This window comes from Tachypleus tridentatus, chromosome 7 (assembly GCF_004210375.1).
Source record: "Tachypleus tridentatus isolate NWPU-2018 chromosome 7, ASM421037v1, whole genome shotgun sequence".
In the NCBI taxonomy this organism is placed as follows: Eukaryota; Metazoa; Arthropoda; class Merostomata; order Xiphosura; family Limulidae; genus Tachypleus; species Tachypleus tridentatus.
Genome location: NC_134831.1, coordinates 115,813,596 through 115,835,236, shown reverse-complemented (window position 1 = coordinate 115,835,236; position 21,641 = coordinate 115,813,596). Strand labels below are relative to the sequence as shown.

At 33.5% G+C, this 21,641-nt stretch overlaps 2 protein-coding genes across 12 annotated transcripts in view; one reads left to right on the top strand and one right to left on the bottom strand.

Moving 5' to 3' along the window:
- The window catches only part of LOC143256443 (uncharacterized), a 112,926-nt gene extending 109,972 nt beyond the window's left edge, over nt 1-2,954 (top strand). For 8 of the 9 annotated variants that reach the window (XM_076513685.1, XM_076513679.1, XM_076513686.1 and 5 more), the window contains one exon: nt 949-2,954. In XM_076513685.1, coding sequence (XP_076369800.1) covers nt 949-1,076 — 128 coding nt within the window. In that variant the 3' untranslated portion in view covers nt 1,077-2,954. The remainder of the gene's footprint in view (nt 1-948) is intronic. The other variant, XM_076513683.1, reaches the window with a different exon arrangement.
- Nucleotides 2,955-14,588: 11,634 nt separating this feature from the next.
- LOC143256446 (alpha-crystallin B chain-like) overlaps nt 14,589-21,641 on the bottom strand; it is a 41,572-nt gene continuing 34,519 nt past the window's right edge. For all 3 annotated transcript variants that reach the window (XM_076513690.1, XM_076513692.1, XM_076513691.1), the window contains exon 3: nt 14,589-15,405. In XM_076513690.1, the coding sequence (XP_076369805.1) occupies nt 15,208-15,405 (198 nt within the window). In that variant the 3' untranslated portion in view covers nt 14,589-15,207. The remainder of the gene's footprint in view (nt 15,406-21,641) is intronic.

Here is a 21,641-nt window from a genome sequence, read left to right as displayed (position 1 = left end):
GGAGGTAGCTGAGTAGATGTGACTGTGGAAGAATGAACTTTGTGTGATAGAAATACACAACTTTAAACTGTCACGTCTGATTTCATAAGATCACATAGTTTAGAACTTGTCTGCTAGTTCTGTTTCACTTATCATCATATGAAAACATTAAATATTTTTAGTCAGTTTATTTTATTATATTGTCTGCCTCTAGTGACTCGGTTGTAAATTAATGGGCTTCTCAACCTAAAAACCAGGTTCTGTACCTATGACGGGCACAGCACAGACAACCCCTTGGGCAGCTTCATGTTTAACAACATTCAAATGAATACTTATCAAACAAATAAGAACTTAATTACAGTTTTCAATGCTATACGTGAATAGGATTGGGTTGTGTCCTATAATATTACTTGTTTTAAAATGTAATCTTTGTTTATAAATTGATTTGAATGAAAGGAACAGGTAACACTATTTTAAGGTAGTCTATCTTCAAGTTATTGTAAGGTTAATTATAACAGAATGGAAGTGAACACGACCATAATATTTTGTGTTGTATGATGCACATAAAAGATTATATATCATATACTCTAGGTCACAAAGAATTCAGTTTTCGATTATCATGGACAGGAGTCAGTTAAAATGTGATGAAACATTGTTTCACCAATGAGTGTTATTAGTGTCAATGTTAAGTTTTTGGTCTTTGATATTCATAGCAGTTTAGCCAAGTGTTTGTTAGAAATCACCAAACTTCTTTTAATTAACTCGTTTGAAGTAACTGCAGTGGAATATTCCTGGTTTGAAAAGAAATAAAGAACCAGAAACCTGTACTTAATAATAATTTTGTGTTTCTTCCAGTATAAATGTACAGTAGTTGGTGTTTGCCAACATGATTTTGTTTGATGCCAGAATAAGTAAAATTTGAGGATCAGGAACGTATACTGATTGGCGAATGTAACTGTTCTGTTTCAGTGATAGCAACTTTGGAACGTCTTCATCCTGACACAGAAGAACAGATGGAAGGAGAAGTCCAAGATGAAGACTGGAGTCCAGTACAATCTCTGCCTGTTATACAACAGCGAGAAAACTATTTTACTTAAGTCTGGTACAGACGAGACAAAAATGAACGTGGTGAATTAAAACACGAACTACAAACTTATAAAAATGTTGAGAAACAGAGGTCAGTGTTAGATATTTAACTTATATCACACATTATTTCAGATGTGTGATATGTTGTTACTTCATATTTTTACTACAAAACCTTGTAGTAGTAGTAAATGAAAATGCAAGTTTGATGGGCAAGGGAAGCCAGCATGTTGTTATTTCTATGCTGTAATGGTGTTGCATACAAGGTAAATTGATTTGTTTCTTGTGTTATTTTGAAGTGATAATTAAAAAAATTCCCTCATTATGATTTGAATCTCATGGTTTTAATGATTCATACGAACATTTTATAAGAGCAAGTTACCAACTCAGTTATAAACTAAAAATCAACTTCATGACAAGCATAGCTATTAATTTAATGTACTTCTTTAATATTCATGTTTATAAAGAGTAGAGTACGTCATTTCTTCATTTAGTTTTTCTTACCAGTAACAATGTCTCTGTCCATCAAACAAATAATAAATATATATATATCTACACCAGTTGGCATCAAATGTTGATTTGTTTCATGTTTATAATGTTTATAATGTTCAATAAAAGAGGAACATTAGTGTTTGCAGTTTCTGTTTCAATGAATTGTTCACATTTATTTTTGTTACTGTTTTAACTTTCTCAAGCAACAGAAAGAATACTCTAAAAATGAGATTTATGGTTCATTTCACCGACATCTTGTTTTCAGATTAATTGGACTCTGTTGAGATAAGCATAGATTGTGTGGATTTAAAAAGTCCTGATGAAAGGTGAACATGAAATGTTGTGAGTCAAAAATTGTGTTGTTGAATAAGTAAGGTTTATATGTAGACTTTGGAGATATGATTGATATACTCAAGTTATTGTTTTTCAATAATTAATGTTCCTTTTGTTGTGTACACCTAGTTGCCTGAATAATACTTGATTGTGTATCTACAAGCTACAGTCTGGAAACTGTGGAAAAATGGAGGATGGCACTCCATCCTATTGTGTTAGGGTTATTCTAAAGAAATTAAACTGAGACTGATGGTTTATTGGGTCTCCAACTTCTAGTTGTTAGTAAACACTGAAATTCGGTACGAATTTTAAGTTCTGTTAATTGGCTTATAAAGCCTAGAATCTGTTTATTTCAAATTTAGTTTCAGAAATGCCTTAAAATAAAAGCAAAGAAAAATCTCTGTTTTAAGAAACTTCTTTACCCAATATGTTAGCTTTAGAAAATTAGATGACTTGTTTCATTACACGTAACCTAACTCACAAATTTAATGTTATTTATTATTTTGTTTTTCCTGTAGGTTCAGATAACATTAGGTGAGGATTGTGAATGTGGAGTCTGTATGTATTTATCTTCTGACTTATTCTTCATTAAAAGTTAGTTTAAAACATATTCACAAAATACTTGTTATAAAAAAAAACTGATATATAAAAAAAATCAGTTTTCAATTCAGTGAGTTCGGTTGCATCTTAACGTTATACATCTAAGTTATTGTTACTCATTGGCCTGTGGCATGAATAGTTTTACTTCTTATCAGGAAATGTAGTCACACAAGATAAATGTCGTCATATTTCATCAAGGAATTTTGACTCCTTACACGTTAGCATTGTGTAAGACATCATTGGCTTGTTATATCACTAACATACAGACAACAAGAAACCATTTAGTCCTTCCAGGCAAAGCAGACAGCAAGGGATCTTTTGGTTCTCCTGGGTAAAGCAGACAGCAAGGGATCTTTTGGTTCTCCTGGGTAAAGCAGACAGCAAGAGACCTTTGGTTCTCCTGGGTAAAGCAGACAGCAAGGGATCTTTTGGTTCTCCTGGGTAAAGCAGACAGCAAGAGACCTTTTGGTTCTCCTGGGTGAAGCAGACAGCAAGGGCCTTTTTTCTGATAGATTGTTTAGGCGGAGTATTCATGATGAAACTTTGTAGAATGGATGGCAACTGTCTTTTGTGGAGTCAGAAGTGTAGAGGACGACATTTCAAAAGTCCTCTGCCTTTCATCTTCAGCTTTTCAAAACATCGTCCTCTAAGCTTTTGTCTCCCCAACAAGCAGTTACCATCCATTGTGCAAAGTTTCATCAGCAAGGGACCTTTTGGTTCTCCTGGGTGAAACAGACAGCAAGGGACCTTTTGGTTCTCCTGGGTGAAACAGACAGCAAGGGACCTTTTGGTTCTCCTGGGTGAAACAGACAGCAAGGGACCTTTTGGTTCTCCTGGGTGAAACAGACAGCAAGGGACCTTTGGTTCTCCTGGGTGAAACAGACAGCAAGGGACCTTTTGGTTCTCCTGGGTGAAGCAGACAGCAGACCTTTTGGTTCTCCTGGGTGAAGCAGCAGCAAGGGACCTTTGGTTCTCCTGGGTGAAGCAGACAGCAAGGGACCTTTTGGTTCTCCTGGGTGAAGCAGACAGCAAGGGACCTTTTGGTTCTCCTGGCAAGGGACCTTTGGTTTTCCTGGGCAAAGCAGACAGCAAGGGACCTTTTGGTTTTCCTGGGCAAAGCAGACAGCAAGGGACCTTTTGGTTCTCCTGGGCAAAGCAGACAGCAAGGGACCTTTTGGTTTTCCTGGGCAAAGCAGACAGCAAGGGCGTTTTTTGTGATAGATTGTTTAGGTGGAGTATTCATGATGAAACTTTGTAGAATGGATGGCAACTGTCTTTTGTGGAGTCAGAAGTGTAGAGGACGACATTTCAAAAGTCCTCTGCCTTTCATCTTCAGCTTTTCAAAACATCGCCCTCTAAGCTTTTGTCTCCCAACAAGCAGTTACCATCCATTGTGCAAAGTTTCATCAGCAAGGGACCTTTTGGTTCTCCTGGGTGAAACAGACAGCGAGGGACATTTTGGTTCTCCTGGGTGAAACAGACAGCAAGGGACCTTTTGGTTCTCCTGGGTGAAGCAGACAGCAAGGGACCTTTTGGTTCTCCTGGGTGAAGCAGACAGCAAGGGACCTTTTGGTTCTCCTGGGTGAAGCAGACAGCAAGGGACCTTTTGGTTCTCCTGGGCAAAGCAGACAGCAAGGGACCTTTTGTGTGATAGATTGTTTAGGCAGAGTATACATGATGAAACTTTGTAGAATGGATGGCAACTGTCTTTTGTGGAGTCAGAAGTGTAGAGGACGACATTTCAAAAGTCCTCTGCCTTTCATCTTCAGCTTTTCAAAACATCGTCCTCTAAGCTTTTGTCTCCCCAACAAGCAGTTACCATCCATTGTGCAAAGTTTCATCAGCAAGGGACCTTTTGGTTCTCCTGGGTGAAACAGACAGCGAGGGACATTTTGGTTCTCCTGGGTGAAACAGACAGCAAGGGACCTTTTGGTTCTCCTGGGTGAAGCAGACAGCAAGGGACCTTTTGGTCTCTCCTGGGCAGACAGCAAGGGACCTTTTGGTTCTCCTGGGTGAAGCAGACAGCAAGGGACCTTTTGGTTCTCCTGGGCGAAGCAGACAGCAAGGGACCTTTTGGTTCTCCTGGGCAAAGCAGACAGCAAGGGACCTTTTGTGTGATAGATTGTTTAGGCAGAGTATACATGATGAAACTTTGTAGAATGGATGGCAACTGTCTTTTGTGGAGTCAGAAGTGTAGAGGACAACATTTCAAAAGTCCTCTGCCTTTCATCTTCAGCTTTTCAAAACATCGTCCTCTAAGCTTTTGTCTCCCCAACAAGCAGTTACCATCCATTGTGCAAAGTTTCATCAGCAAGGGACCTTTTGGTTCTCCTGGGTGAAACAGACAGCGAGGGACCTTTTGGTTCTCCTGGGTATACTCACTTCTGAGACTTTTGTATTTTGGGGAAAAATATAAAATTCATCTTGTAAACCTTATGTAAGGTGCCAACCAACGTTCACACTGAAGATATCACATTTCATAGACTTTATCTTTTCCAATTGTAAACTTGTTTAACTTTATCGTATTGTCTTTAGAATATAGCATGAAGAAATCAGTAACATCATATCTTACATTTTCTCTATCAGATAAATCTTCCATCTGTAGAATCATTCTAGCTCTCCTTTAAATCGTTTCCAATATGTTAATATCCTTTATTTTTTACAAGGAAACTTAAATGTACACAATGGGTTTCTAAGTGAGGCCTAAGTGTAAATTGTAATTTCTCACCTCACAATGAGATTTAACAACTTCTAGATGCTTCACATTGTTAGGATAACAACTTCTAACCTACTCATATGACTACATTGTGTGACAACTTTTAGATGTTGACATTGTTGTGGTATGTAGCAGGTACCAAGATAATCTAGTTTAACAAGTTCATTATGGCTCATAAGTTTGTGAAGTGTAAGAACTTGTAGAAATCTTAATTTGTTACATTAACAGTGTACAAATGGTTCACTTATTATGGTGTACAATTTCTGATAGTCTCACATCATCAATGTGACATATAAACAACTCTGGAGCATATGATTTGTGTGACTAATATTCCTATGATGTGCAAGAATCTTTGGATCACTCTTGTTTAATGAAGCATGTGTGGTCCACTTTACTGTGGTATGTAAGGACTCCTTGATAACTTGTATTACGGTAGTGTTTAATGAAGTCTATGTGGTTCACTTTACTGTGGTATGTAAGGACTCCTTGATAACTTGTATTACTGTATTGTTTAATGAAGCATGTATGGTCCACTTAATGTGGTATGTAAGAACTCCTAGATAACTTGTATTGTGTAATGAAGTCTGTATTGTGGCCGTAGGTTCAAAACAATTTTTGTTTTAATATAATAACATCTCTGAAGTAAACTATATAATAACTTGAATATTTGTTATTTGCAACTGACTACACATTGTAGTTTTAAACACAACTGTCAGCAAATACATACATTACTGACTTTTCTTATTTTAATACCACCTGAACAACCTATGAACTCAGTATTATGATTTCATGGTAGTGAAATAAGTTTATTGTTGTTACCATATATGGCATTTCTGTTTTGTGATGTTTTGTATCAAACACAACAAATCATGTCACTTTGAAGAATTCCAAATAACTGTTGGTTGGTATGTACATTATCACTTATAAACTGTAATAGTAGAAGACTTTAGTACTAGATGACACTGGGTAGGATGGAATAAATGTTGTATTTTTTTTTCTTACCTTTCCACACACACACACACACACACACACACACACACACATCTAAAAATTCTATACCCAACTTTGTAATGGTTCTATGTTTTTGAAGCCACATATTTTTAAATGCTTTCTCTGTAAAATAAAACTGTCCAGGAATGATTCATGAGTATTGTGAGACAGTTCTTGGCTGTTTGTCTGTGTATATTTTAACTTTGACTGAAAAGCATGTATTGTCTTGAATAGTCAGTTAGGAAACATTTGTGTATAATTAGTAAAAAATAACTGTCCAATAACTTACCACCAAGGTTGATTTTTAAGGATAATTAAATGTATCTGTACACACAAGACAAATAGAACAAATCTATCTAAAGAACTTCTCAGCTGTCTAGAAGTAATTAAATCATGGACTTACGGATTATTCATGCTAATAGAACAAAACTGTCCAGTAGTAATTAATTCATGGAGTTTTGAAATGTTCATCCTAGTAGAACAGGACTGTTTACTAACAGCTGTTGGGAAATAAACATCGAGACTATTTAATGGTACATTATATACTTTTAAATTACTCATTGTTACTTAGAGTAGAAAAAAACACACTGTCAGAGATAATAGAGTTAAACTTCAGTGGCAGCTATAAAATATTGAGTACATAAAGATTATTGAGTGATATCTAAAAATGGTAAGTTCAGAACAGTTTAGTATTATCTGCATGAACTGGAACACTGTTTTGAAGTTTGAGTTGTAGCATGTCTAAAAAAAGTGGATGTTTAGACATTGAGACTAACTTTGTACTGTAAAATAAGTGTTGACAATTCGTTTCATGAAATGTGCTAATTTGTCATTAAAGTAGCTGTGATAACTATACAGGTATAGTTCTCACAGCTTATATTTAAAAAACGTTTCTAGTATTGGTGTAGTAGTTGTGGTTGAAAGTTGTCTGTTTATTCACACACAACAGCATTCAAATAGTTTAGGTGACACTTTATAAAATAATATTGGTGTTTGATATTGTAGGTTAGTGTATTTGATACAGCACTAAGCATTTGTTTAGAACATTGTAAGAGATTAGATCCAGAAATGTTAATTTGTACTTCATTTAATTATGGTTGTAAGTGTACATTTCTGTTATATCACTTTTATTGAATGTACAGTTAATATCTTGAGTTTTATTAATGTCTTTTAGAGTATTTGTGATTTGATTTAAAGTATGCTGATTTAACCTTATTTTAAAAAATATTTTTACTTTTTTAATATGTTCAATGAGATATTTTACAAAGTTTGCATGGAATGTTTGTTTGAAACTTCATGGGAATTGTATTTCTATTTTACATTAGTACCTTGTTTTTAATGCCCATAATAATTTTTAATCTCATGTTTAATTTTTGATGTACATAATGAAGGATGTTATCAAGATATTCCACTGTAAAACTGTATTTTACTTGTTTCAGTATTATCTTTATGTTACAATATTCAGTGTGAAACAAACAGGAGTTTGTTTGTTTTTTCTAATTCCAATTTTTAACATTATTTCTTGAGGCTGTAAAGTCAAATGTTGAATGTTTTTTACATGTGTAATAGTAATTTGTAATGTTGTAACCTTTCTAAGAAACAAAAATGGCACTTTTCAAGATCACAATTTTTATCAAAAGACATAACTGTTTTAAATTTGTTGTTATTATTCATAATTTCTAAAGTTAGAAAGCAATAGTTTCTTGTTTTTTGATTGTTGGGTATTTGATTGTTCTTTTTCTTTATACACAGGAAATAATTGTTGGTAAATGTTTTTTAGTATAGAAAAGTATTGTTTTTAATAATATGAAGAATGTATTGAATATATAGTAAGGGTTATTAAAGAACCTAAGGTATTTTGTAATAACACATCAAGAGCAGAAAAGAATTTTAAGAATTATTTACACATCCTGTTGTTGATGTGATATGGTTTGACTACATTCCTTCACTAATAATATAATATTCTGATGTATTATTACCAAGTACAATACTCCAACTTAAACTCCATATCTTATGAATGAAACATATCACATCCGTTTTTAGTTATTATGAAAAGAATGACTTTGTAGTAAGTATTACATGTTCTTGGAAAAAAGGTAATGAAAATAAACTTATCAATAATTCTGTATCTGATATCTCTACAGTTCCTCTGTACCATGTGAATTTGTCTTTCACACTATTAGTTTTAAAATTTTGTTTCAATTGTTCAACCACAAACTTTTATTTGTTAATTTTAAATCTGATATTTTATGACAGATTAATTGGAAAGCTAAATACTAGTATAGTTTTCTGATATGTTTGAAAAACACCAAATAGATCTATGAATACTTTTTTTCGTTTGTCCTTTACTTAAAAAAAATAATAAACGCCAGTGAGGGAAAGTTGCCATATATTACAAATGGCTAAAACATTCCATTTTTAATACTTTTTTGAATAACTTTTTATAATGATATTTGCATTTTGTTTTACAATTGTTTCGTTTTATTTTTCATACTTTGTATTCGTATTATTATTTTAGAAGTAACATCGCAAAGTTGAATTTCAATTTGTTTGAAAGTATGGTAGAGGGAGCCCATTGTTGTAATGTTATTTTAAGCTACTTTAAAAGTTAGATGTCTAAAATTGTTAATGTTACACCAGATATGATTACCTTTATGAAAATTGCAGTTTCATTTAGAATTAAATTACAGGGTGAGACTTTCTAATTAATTTACAGGAGACACGTAATTGAATTGTTCTGTGTTATGACTGCCATACAAAATCATAGCACGCAGTTGATTATTGTTGCCTTATATTAGGCCTAAGTATGAAAGCGTAATATTAGGCCTCATGATGTCGTTGAGTGTTGTCATCCTTGTATTATTTAATGATTGTTTCTCACAGCTCAAGTCTAATGAGGAATTTGAACTGAGGTACATTGTAATAAGTATTTGGAGTATTGTATTCCTTTGTGTTGTACTGTATACTCCAAAATATATTTCGTGTACGAAACATTGCCTATTGGAAAATATGTAATATAAATGTAAAATAAAATGTTGAATTGTATGTTTGTGTACAGATGACGGTTTATTTTGATTTAAAATATTACCTGTTATTGAGCAAGTAATCATATTACTAAAAAAGTAGACATGAAATTAGATTTAGATACTTTAAACACGATTTGTATATTAATCCATAAAATAGCGATTTCGTGGCAAACGTTAAATACTGGTGAAGTCTGGTATTCTCAGATGCACTGATTTTCCATTAAGAGCGATAAGTTCTGTAGAGAAATTAGAAGAAATATATTTAGGATTGAAACGAAATTTTAAAATAATATTTATTCAAACACAAACGTGTATTGAACAAAGAGCAGACTCTGCTATTGAAAACTATCGCAAGAAAAGTAGTGAAGTTGTATGTATCGAAAATTGTTCCAAACTGAGAAAGCATAAGTTTAAAGAACATTAGTTCTTTCAGGGGGCGTGCGCTATCCAAGTGACGGTTGGTCATTTCCAGTATATCATCTGACTTATTTGTGGAAAAGGTAGCAGTACAACTTTACGGATAGAATGTTCAACAATAAATGTGAAGAGCAATATAATTTAGTGGCTTATTTTTTGACTATCTTTCTATATTAACACTGCATATAACTGAATAAATAAAAATTATACATACATATTGTGCTAAGATAGGTAGGTGGGAAACAAATAGTAAGCTTTGGTACTTTAACCTTTTAACAGCGGGAATGTAGGTAGCAGCAAAAATTGGTGATGGCCGCTATATTAGGGAAAATGACAAGAATTGCGTCGTTATGAGTAATTTTCTGTTTTTGTCAACGTCTGGTACCCAGAACTAGTAAAAAGCTTTATAATGAAATCACTCTGTTTCTATGAAAATCATAGTATTTTGTTTATTCTTTTTCTATGATTCGCACGTTAATACTAAACAATTGTAAAACATCGATGGCATAATCAGCATTACTATATGAAGAATATATGGAACAGTTTTAATTTAATACAGTATTTGTAATATGTATAACAAAAATGGCATCACTCTTTAGTAAAAACTTTTAAGGACAAATGAGGTTAGATTAGGATTATTGGAAGTTGCTAAGTTTAGATCAACTGTAGGTAGCTAGATAAATATGACAGCTTGATTTGAATTCCGCGCAAAGCTACACGAGGGCTATTTGCGCTAGCCGTCCCTAATTTAGCAGTGTAAGACTAGAGGGAAGGCAGCTAGTCATCACCACCCACCGCCAACTCTTGGGCTACTCTTTTACCAGCCGACAGTGAAACTGACCGTCACCTTATAACGCCCCCACAGCTGAAAGGGCGAGCATGTATGGTGTGACGGAGGATCGAACCCGCGACCCTTGTATTAAGATTCGAGTGCTTCAACCACCTGGCCATGCTGGACCTAAGCGTTTTAGTCATTGCTAACTAAATCGGATTTGTTTTTCGTAACCGAATAATCAAACAATAAAAACTATTACGTCATCATTATACAGTACTGTATTATCAATTTTATCGTTGTAGTTTTCTAAACACTTTATTCTGATACATAAGTATGCGATGAACATTCTTTGTAATTGTACAAGTTTTATGAAACTTTTTCAGCAGTCTACAAGACCAATGTTTTTTTCTCTCTCTCAAATCAAGAATACTGCTAGTTTCATTAAGATGATTACAGAAATACTAAATTTGAAAACCATGTAAATAATAATTTTCAAAGAAGCTAGGAAGAGTTGCATCCCGCCCTTGAGGGTCACACTCCACAGTTTGCACAACGCAGATAGAAGGGACGTGTATATGCGAGACATACTTCTGACCAATAAGATTGTGGCATCATGAGATTTCTGTTACATCCTTTTGTAATTGTAACACTAAACTAGGATGTCGCATGTGAAGACAGTGGCATCACTAGTTCTTATTAACCAATCCGTGACTTTTATGACTCCTTGTTCGAGCTAGTATGTCACAGTTTTGGCAGTAAAGCACTGAAATGTTATCTTGAATAAGAACAATACTGGTCTGGCCGAGAGGTTGTTTAAATTGGATCCAGTAACGTGTTGCGAGTTGTTAATCAAGAACCTGGTACAACCTCTACTTCCGTTAGTACAGAGACAAGTGTTGTAACTAGGTCTCAAAGTACTCTTGGTTAAAAGGTTTTGTTACCATAAAGTTTTTATCTCCCATAAAACTGTAGTTGCGCTTCAGAATATTTTGCCTGCATTCGAATATTAAAAATTTCAAAATAATAATTATGAAGGGGCCCTTAAAACTTTTCTCTTTTTAAATATTTTTCATTCACTTACAATATTCAAAATTTCAAATACCAATTACAGATACCTAAATGGTCATATTCAGCGAAGTTACTAATTGTAGGTTTCTTTTAAAGTAATTATTCTACGAGCATGTTTAATAAAATTTAATATTTGTGTATTGATTTTTTTCACTCCTTCTTTTCGTGCATAATACAGGGGTTGGCTCCTTAAATACACCGATTGTATAGTGTACAAAGTATTTGTTTCACCTCACACTTAAGCTTTTTAAAAGAAACATTAGATATTTGTAAAAAGCTAACTTCAACGGGTAATGATAACATCGTTGACTCTATAATTATGTTATTTTGCTTATGTAAATTACATAAACAAATCAACTTTTCAATATCTTACGCGTTTCGCAGTACCTTATATGGTATTTTACAGAAGGTTTAAGTGCAATATACAAACCCGTTTTTATTGTAGGTTGGCAAGAAAATGATTACAAACTGGCAGTTTTGAGCGGATTTTATGTTTCTTGTCCGTCTAATGTGAAGAAGTGAATATAGGCCAGTAACACTTGTTATTCACTTCACCTATCAAGTGTATAGGTTTTTCTCTTAATGTCTACAAAGCATGTTCATTGATATATTTTTCACTATCCTATCGGTCCAGCTTATTTCTCTTTGGTTAACCTGTGTTCAGGGTTATACTTGTTTTAGAAAATTCCAGTAACCCTGAATACAGGTTAACCAAAGAGAGAGAAGCTGGACGTATAGGATAGTGAAAGATATATCAATGAAATAAGTTTACTTGTTATTTACGATAGGACTACCTTTATAAGCTTACTTGATCTTAACGTCTACGGAACATCTATATCAAAATGCTGGAGATATAGTTTATAACAGAAGCAATAAGCCGAAACAATCACTAAACAGTTGAGGGAAAATGTCTTTTCAGGATGGATAACAAAATAATATGCGTTAAGACAGCTTTATAGTTTTATAACAGAACGTGTAAAATTGACGTTATTTTCCAGCCAGATCACACATTAAATACATACCAACCACAATAATTTCTTGGCTTGGCATCTTTAAATGTTCAAGGGATAACGTTTAATTTCTAACTCTTAAGGACAAATACCCACAGACAGTCAGTCGTTCAACAACTACGCTTATAAACGGCAACATCTTCAAACAATGGGACAGTGAAATAACCTACACAAAAGCACTTATGTTACATAAGAGATATAAAAATAGAAGGTCGCTGTAGGTCTAACATTAGGAATACTTCGGGTGTTTTGTTTTCAACTTATAATGGAATATAATTGTAATTGTCGGACATAATAGTTAAAAGACGTGTCCACATTGGAGTTATGTCCTCCCCCCAAAAAAAAAACATTTAAATGGTCATTTAAACATTTTTTAAAAATATTATCTTCATTGTGACTCACACTTGCATGAAAGAGTTAACTGATTTTGATGCCAAACTAATTCTTTACCTCTTTTACGCGTCCCAAATAAATAAAAATATCCTAGAAATGCCGCTGGCAGGAATATGTTCAACACAGACCTTAAAATAACTTTTTTTAACATAGATTCGTACTGTGAAACAAAGTGTCAGTTTTATTTTAACAACATTTGCAATGACGTTTTTAATAACGACGTAATATATGTGTATACACGTTTTTCACTAACTGTTCTTTTGGTAACGTAGAAGTTTGTTTATATCAAGTTTACGGATGTTTTTATTTGGAACAGACTGCAATACCCACTGGTTTGAATTCATTATTTTGATGAAAGTAACAAACTACACTCTGATACTCAACTGTGCAACTTCTTATCTTTTGTTTTTAATTTAAGTTAATTGTTTGTTTTGTTTTGGAATTTCGCACAAAGCTACTCGAGGGCTATCTGTGCTAGCCGTCCCTAATTTAGCAGTGTAAGACTAGAGGGAAGGCAGCTAGTCATCACCACCCACCGCCAACTCTTGGGCTACTCTTTTACCAACGAATAGTGGGATTGACCGTCACATTATACACCCCCACGGCTGGGAGGGCGAGCATGTTTAGCGCGACGCGGGCGCGAACCCGCGACCCTCGGATTACGAGTCGCACGCCTTACGCGCTTGGTCATGCCAGGCTTTAAGTTAACTGTATCATCAACAAACAAACATGACTTCAAATAATTAATTGTTATTAGTTAATTAATTCAAGTCAAACTAACGTTTTTACTACTGGCGAGAAGCTATTAATATCTTTAAGTACCGTAACTTTTTTTTCCATAAAACAACGATAAAAATATTTTAAGTGTTATATGTTTGTCTGATAAATCGAGGTTCTCAATGCTGAAAATTAAGCAGATTGAGTAGAAATGATAGTTTTAACGAAAGTTGAGAGAGCTTAACGTCTTTGGTTAGAAAAATTGCACATTTCGAAGTTTTAGCTGAACTTCGAAGAGTTGTTGTGATAATCACACACAGTGTTAACACATTATAAACTAGTAATACAAGTTTAAATACCATCCTGGGTATTTAAAAAATTTTAACATACCCAAATACCCACAAAAAGGAAGCGAAACGAAATTGTACAGGAAGTTGTTGTAAAATAAGGTTTCATCGCTTGAAGTTAGTTTTGGCAAATTTCCTTTACAAAATTACTTACCATAAACTTCACATAGTTGCCTGGTTCATGAATGACTAATGATCCTTTCGTGTACCAGTTTTGGAACTGAATCTGGAATACTGCCCATTTTAGATTAGAGTAACAGTTTTAAAAAATGTAGGTGGTGAATGTTTATAACCGAACTGTTATTATGCTATTCTAAAAGGCTCTGGATTTTGACAAGATGTTTTCACAAGCAGTATGCTTTTGTTATTAAGCCTCATGTCTTCGTTGCATGATTTAAGTTTCAAGAAAAGGTAAATATAGTGGCAAGATGTTTTTACACAAGCAACAAGTTTGTTTTTACCTTAGGCCTTACGTCTTCGTAACACGATTAAAATCTCGTGAAAAGCTGCAGATAATAAAATATTTTCAGACAAGTAATAAGAGTTAACCGGATTTAAACCTTTTGAAAAAAATGCTATTTTATTTAACTTTTAATGTTAATTAACGATACGATAAAAAACAAGAGAAAATGAGTTATTTAATTGAGAAGAAATATAATGCTGTTTATTTTTCTCGCACGACACACAAAATACAAATAAATATATCTCACAAAACTGACGAAACATGCTTACCAAGTAAATGAGGAATGCACCCTCTGGTTTTATAAGTTTTCACTACATTGTACATACGTGCGTATACACGTTTAATAAGTGCTTCTATCACACTCATCTATTGTAGAAATAGGTTTACAATGTGATGTTATATAAGCCACTGCGTAATATGTTCCCTTTCTAAAAATGTTGGTAGCACAGTAACATTTCTTTTCTAACAATATATTAAATTCACAAATCACTTTAAATCAAACTTATATGATTTATCGTGATAAAAGTGAACACGTAAGCAAGAGGAATGCAAAGACATATATTACTAATATATTAATGCAACAAGTAAATTTTCTGAATAGACAATGCATTAATTCACAATAAATAATATCCAGTGATTGGTAGTTAACTCATAGTGAAAAGGTAATTCATCCTAAAAAAGCACTGGCCATTCACAATAAGGTTGGTAAGAAAAAATATTTGCCTGCAAGGAAAAGACACTTTCTCATATTTAAAGTTAAGTTTAATGAAATACAGAATTCTGTGTTTCGAATTTTGTTTAAGCTTTTTCAATCGGAATCAAACGTTCCTTTGATCCTTCCACAACCGGTAGAGGAGCTTCGATCGTCAAAACGCCATCTTTCGACAGGGAGGACTTGATCATTTCCGGATTGGTTCCCTTTGGTAACAGAAATTCTCTGTTGTACTCACGGAAAACCTGTCTACATTCTGATTTTTCTTCGTGTTTAGCATGTACCTGTAAAATAATGTAAACAAAATTTCAATACCGTTTTAATAACATGATACAGTTACGACTATAGCGAATGTTGCTTTCATACTTTGCGCACATCTGTACTTATAGCCAGATGCTGGCTAGCATTTCTAGTTTTGTATCTACACCCAGGATCCTGTGCACTGGAAACTGTGAATAAGGTTTCTACGGCTGAAAATCAAGTATCATAAATAGTGTGTTAAGTTTTCTATAGCAAGTAACCCAATAAAATAAACAGTTGTTTAAGGTTTATACAAAAGGGAATTCAAGCAGCTTAAACAGTTGGTTAAGATAAACATCTGTTGAAGATTTATACCGCTGAAAACCCCAGTGCTAGAACCATTTTAAGATTTATACAGCCAGGAACCCAGCGCCATGAACAGTTAGATAAAGTTTCTACAACCGGAACCCTAACACCGCTGTGATTTCTACAGCTGAAAACCCAAGCATCGTAAATAGTTTAAGACGTCCACAGTTTCTACTCGAGCACTACAAACAAATAGTTGGGATTTTTAAAGCTGGGAACCCAAGTGTCGTAAATAGTTGGTTATGATATATTTACAGTTAACAGAAAAGAAACATTATACGACACGTGTGTGTGTGTGTGTGTGTGTGTGTGTGTGTGTTTTGTTATAGCGAACCCACATCAGGCTATCTTCCGAGTCCACAGAGGGGAATCGAATTCCTAATTTTAGCGTAGTAAATCCGATGTACCAGCGGGGAACACACAAAGAAAGGAAAACTAAAGAGACCCAAAATTCCAAGCGAAGGTAAGTTTTTCAAAATCTACTTATTTGATATGATACTCAAAACTCAGTAGATTTTGCGTAATTCAGGGCCGCGTAAGGAGGCATAAATTACAACATATTGACACTTAGCACAGTATCAACTTGAAACTTCTCTGAAAGTAAGATCTATTGGAGCATTCTAAAATTTGACGTTATTACACACAGAGTAATCATTTGTGTGTGAAAACTACAGATAATCTTTCAATAATACAAGCCCATATAAAACCAATACGTTTTTATGGTATACAAAATATTGTATTTGGTGAATCAAATCACTATTAATAACAATAACTTGTGATTTTTACACATGAAGACAATTTGCTTAGGTTTACAGGTCCTATTAAATACATTACGATTTTATTTTTATTTTTAACCACTGTAAAACTGCAAATAAGGCTCAAATACCAGGTCTCTCTTTTACAGTCTATGGAGGTTGTCGTGGGGTCTCGTTTTGAAAAGTTTCAACTCGATTGGTAGAAATATAAATAAATTGCTCGAAAGAAAGCTTAAATTTTCGGATGTTTAACCTTTGCCCCGGTAAAATCAAAAGCAAGGCAAAAATTCTAAACATTTCAGTTCGGTTTATCGCTTTGTATCCTTGTCCCAAATCTCACCTGAATTGATGGAAATATACGGAAACAATAGGTAAAAATACGGTATTCTTGTAGTACTTGACCTTTGAGCTCCTGAGTTCGTAGAATAACTATATAAAATATACACACACAAACACAGCGATGGTATTGAGTAGAACAGAGTTTAGCCCTAACTAAACTAAAGCAAAAGACATATACAAGTTACAGTTAATTTATCTCTATCGAATATAGGCTGTACTTAATAAAGGCTTAACTTTAGGCCTAAGACAAGTAGACTTGTAGATTGCGAAGTCTGAAATTCGAATTTTTTGATGTTATTCTAGAACTTCCAAGTTACAGAAATGTTGTTGCAATAAAGATAATAATTTGGCTGTAAATGTTTTGCAGATACCCTGCTAGTTTGATATAACATTCTAAACTGCCTCTGCTATACAAGTTAAAAAATTAAAATCACATCTATATTTTAGACTTCCCACTAAGATTTGTATAGCCTTAACTGTAATTAAAAGTTTAATTATTGTTTAGTTCATGCATACAATTTTTTGACAAGTATGAATATTTCAGGGTACTATTGTTGTTGTTTGTCATTACACACAAAGTTACACAAAGGGCTATCTATGCTCTATCTATCTTTACTGCTGTAACCGGAAGCTCTATGTACTGAATAGAAACGTACAATTTTTTAAAATTTTTTACAAACACTAGCATGTGAGAATTGCTGTATTTATTTCTAAAACAAGTATAGCTCATGTGAACCTCCTCTATTTTGAAATCACAGTTAATGTACATAAAACATGAAGTATTTTGAAGGAAGGAAAACTAATATTCGATCAAAATATTTTGCATCAGTATAAAAACTATATACATGTTAGTGAAAAGTCCATCTATTGAGCAACAACGAATATTAATTTACAATGTCTGTTGTTACTCCTTATAAGCAATAGCCCCCAGTGGCTCAGTGGTATATCTGCGGACTTACAACGCTAAAAACCGAGTTTCGATACCCGTGGTGGGCAAAGCACAGATAGCCCATTGTGTAGCTTTGTGCTTAATTGAAAACATCAACATTATAAGCAACAGTTGCTTATTTTTGCGAAACATAAATGAAACAGTTCTCTTTCGAATTTCTACTCAGTCGCTCGTTTTTCTGAAAAATACAGAACTCGAAAAGAAAGTGAAAAACACTGTTACAAAAAAACAAAAATTCCTTTGTGTTACAGAACACAACACAAGTTTACGTTACTTATACCTCCTTTTCCCCAAGGTCGTGCAGGTTAAATCAATTCCAAACTGTTCTGAGGCTTCCAGAAACAAAAAAAGTTGTATCAATTTTACTAAGAGAAAAAAATGACTACTAAATGTTCTTTGAAACTCAAATTGTATTTATATATCTTAGAAATTGTTAAATTATAATTTCTCCTCAGAATCGCTGTATATACATATAGTTTCAATGAGGCTTCTGAAGGCTAAAGTTTAAAGTAGTTTTAATAACAATATTTCAATTGCAAAATACGAAAATATATCAAACCTTGTGTTTAAGGCTAATGAATGTTCTTAAAATGATATGAGCATTAATTATTTCTCTGTATCATTGAATAAAGTGATGTAGGGAAGCAAAATACATTTTAAGAATCGAAATACAGGAAGCTGTGATATTGAAATATTTGAAAATGATAGATTCAAAGGACATATATAAATTAAAACTAATGTGAGGAATTCATGAAAACATGCAAGTCTAGAGGGAGCTCTTTTCCTGGTCAGAAAACCAGGTACACAAAACTGTGAGGGTTACCGTCGTGACTCCACTAAATATTAATTTGGCGGAAACAGCATGATGCATATTACAAATAATTAATGTAAGATAACACGTGCATATCAAATAGTGTTGTGAAGGATGTGCCATTATTGATTTTGAAAAGGTTTCTTACATTACCAGTTTTAAAATGCGCTACATTCGTCCGTAATGTGAACTTGTTGAATATTCTTTTTAGTTACTGATTACGACTTCGCAGTGTAGGTGGCAGTCTTGTAATTTTTCCATGATGCAATTGTTCTAGCCACCCCCACACTTCTCGTCACCTAGTTATAACTATGCGTGAGGGTAAGTTACCGTTCGGGTTAAAAATTCATATTTTTAAATTTCACTTTACAGATCTTAGTGGCAGCTATTATTTTCAAGATTTGTGGCATCCGATAACAGAGTAAAAAATAACAAGTAACAAAAACAATACTGTTTTTTGCAGGTTCGGTGTTGTAAGGTCCAACCATTCAGCATGAAAGAAACTTTGAGAAAATTCCTTATACACAAGTAGTTTTAATTTCAACACATTTGTTTCAAAAATAGTGTTTCTGGTTGTTTTCTACTCGCCATAGTAATGTAGTTTGACTGTTGTAAAGATATATTACAATTAGGCTTAGTAAAATTAGTTTTAAACATTCTTTTTATGTCCCATTGTTGTCCAATCAGAGCGTGTGCGTGTTTTTCTTATAACAAAGCCACATCGGGCTATCTGCTGTGTCCAACGAGGGGAATCGAACCCCTGATTTTAGCGTTGTAAATCCGTAGGAGTTACCGCTGTTCTAGAGGGGGACCAATCAGAGCAAAATACCTAATTAGACCAAAAATAAAAATTAACCAGCCAATGAGTATAGTTAATTAAATAAAATTTTCATGCATATAAATAATATACTTCATTGTTTCATCAATTGGGGTACCTTCAAGATCGGCTAACTCAAGAAACTTTGGATAATTTTAAATCCATATGTTCAGCTAACAGTGAAAAATAATATCTATAATAAAAATATAATAATAATAACTAGATATACTGTTATCCTAACCAATATGGTTAACGAAGGTAACAATAAACGTATAAATATTAAGTAATTATTTATTTATGGAACACAAACACTGGTTGCTAGGATAATTTCATGTGTGACGTCAATTTGTAGATACAAATACACTGATTAACTTTAATGTAGGCCGTTTCATAACTTCCTTGTTTCGAGACTATACTATTATAATATGTTGTCAGCATGCTTCAAGACCCACATTCATTATCCAGAGGGAAAATTAAGATAATAAATAAACGGGTGGTACATACTTCATCTTGGTTGTCATAATCCTGCTTTTCTACAATATAACACGTCAATACGTTCAACATGACAGACTGATCTAAGGATGGTATTATGTTATAATAACTATCAAATACAGAGGAACCCAAAGAAAGTCCAAACGATACAGTGCATCAGAATCTTTTGTAATTTAGGCTCATCAGATATAATTAAAAAGGCTTCTTCAGACGAAATAAGTATGTAAGAGATCTGCATTCCTAGCTGTCAACGTGAGGTATCGTCTTAGTGAGAACAGTGGGGTACAACTTGAGTATGTAAACGAAACAGTTTTGTAATGCTCGTGTGCGTTGTCTTCGTAACGTCAGTATGTATGTATTATAATTTATCTTGAACGAATCTCCAATTTATTACGTTACGTATTACGATTTCAAATTACCAGAAATTTTAATTTACAAGACAATTAAGTGTTGATATGTATTAAATGTATGCTGTTAGCTAAAAACATTGATATATGTTTGTATTAAGAAGAAAAATCGTTTTAAAATACAAACAACAATACACTGTATAACAACGGTTATTACAAATAATGGTTTATACACAAGAGTTTTATAAGCTTACAAACTGTACTGAGCCTTCTATCTGATCTAGAATTGAATATTTTATCAACGGTCTAAGTCCACGACGAACAAAGTAATTCTGAGTTGATACTGTTACATTTCACTTAAGCTAGCTAGCTGTCTATTCGTGGCTGGTCTCATGCTGCTTACAAGCTAACACTTAACCGACGAAGATATTTAATGTCCTCGTAGAAATACTAACGTCTAAAGTTAATTGACTGAAGTTAAACGTTCCTAGTCAAATATCTGTAGTTTTCCGATCAATAAGCATTTATCACAATTATAGCTTCCAAATACTATAGTATTCTAACTATAGCAAACCAGCAATATTTTATATTACCGTCTCCCGACGTGTCGATTTATATATTTTAAGACGACATTCTTGAATGTTCAAAATATTCCAAGACACGCTAGTGTTTTCGCAAAACATATTGTGGATTCTTACACTCCAGAATAATCTACAACTTCCCAGGCACACACAGGTAGGACTTGCGCAATACACATTTAACAATACAAGTTGCCTACATTTCTAAATATATTAAACTGAAACAAACACACACACACACATACATACATATAAATATCTATATTAAAATATTACATCGGTTACATGATAAATAATCATTGTTTTTGTGTGGAAACAAGATAGTTTCCTTGTATTTGTGTGCGTTATTTTTGTGACGTCAACGTCATAAATATTCACTCTTGCGAATGTGTATAAGCACGTGACGATATCATTATGTCTGTTTCGTTTTGTCAGTTTGATGTAAGGAAGTTTGTAGATTTTTAACAAGTCTCTTATACTGTTTTAACTGTAATTGAAGTATGCTTATAGATTCAAACATCCATGATGAGGTTATGTGACGTATCAAATATAGGACAACTAATTCCAGTAAGAAATTACTGGTAATAATTACAAGACTGATGCTTTTAATGTTTCATGACGAACAAAATAATATACAAACAGTTGAACATTACTCACAGGTACGTTAAAGTGACCTGTGTGTTCGTTTGCTTCAGAATTTCTTGCAAATCTATACAAGGGCAACTTTAGTATAACGTTTCCCAATTTTAGACTCAAGGACTAGAGGGGAGATAGTCCACTTCACTCACAATTAACTCTTGCAGAAAACAGTAGCTAAAGAGTTGGT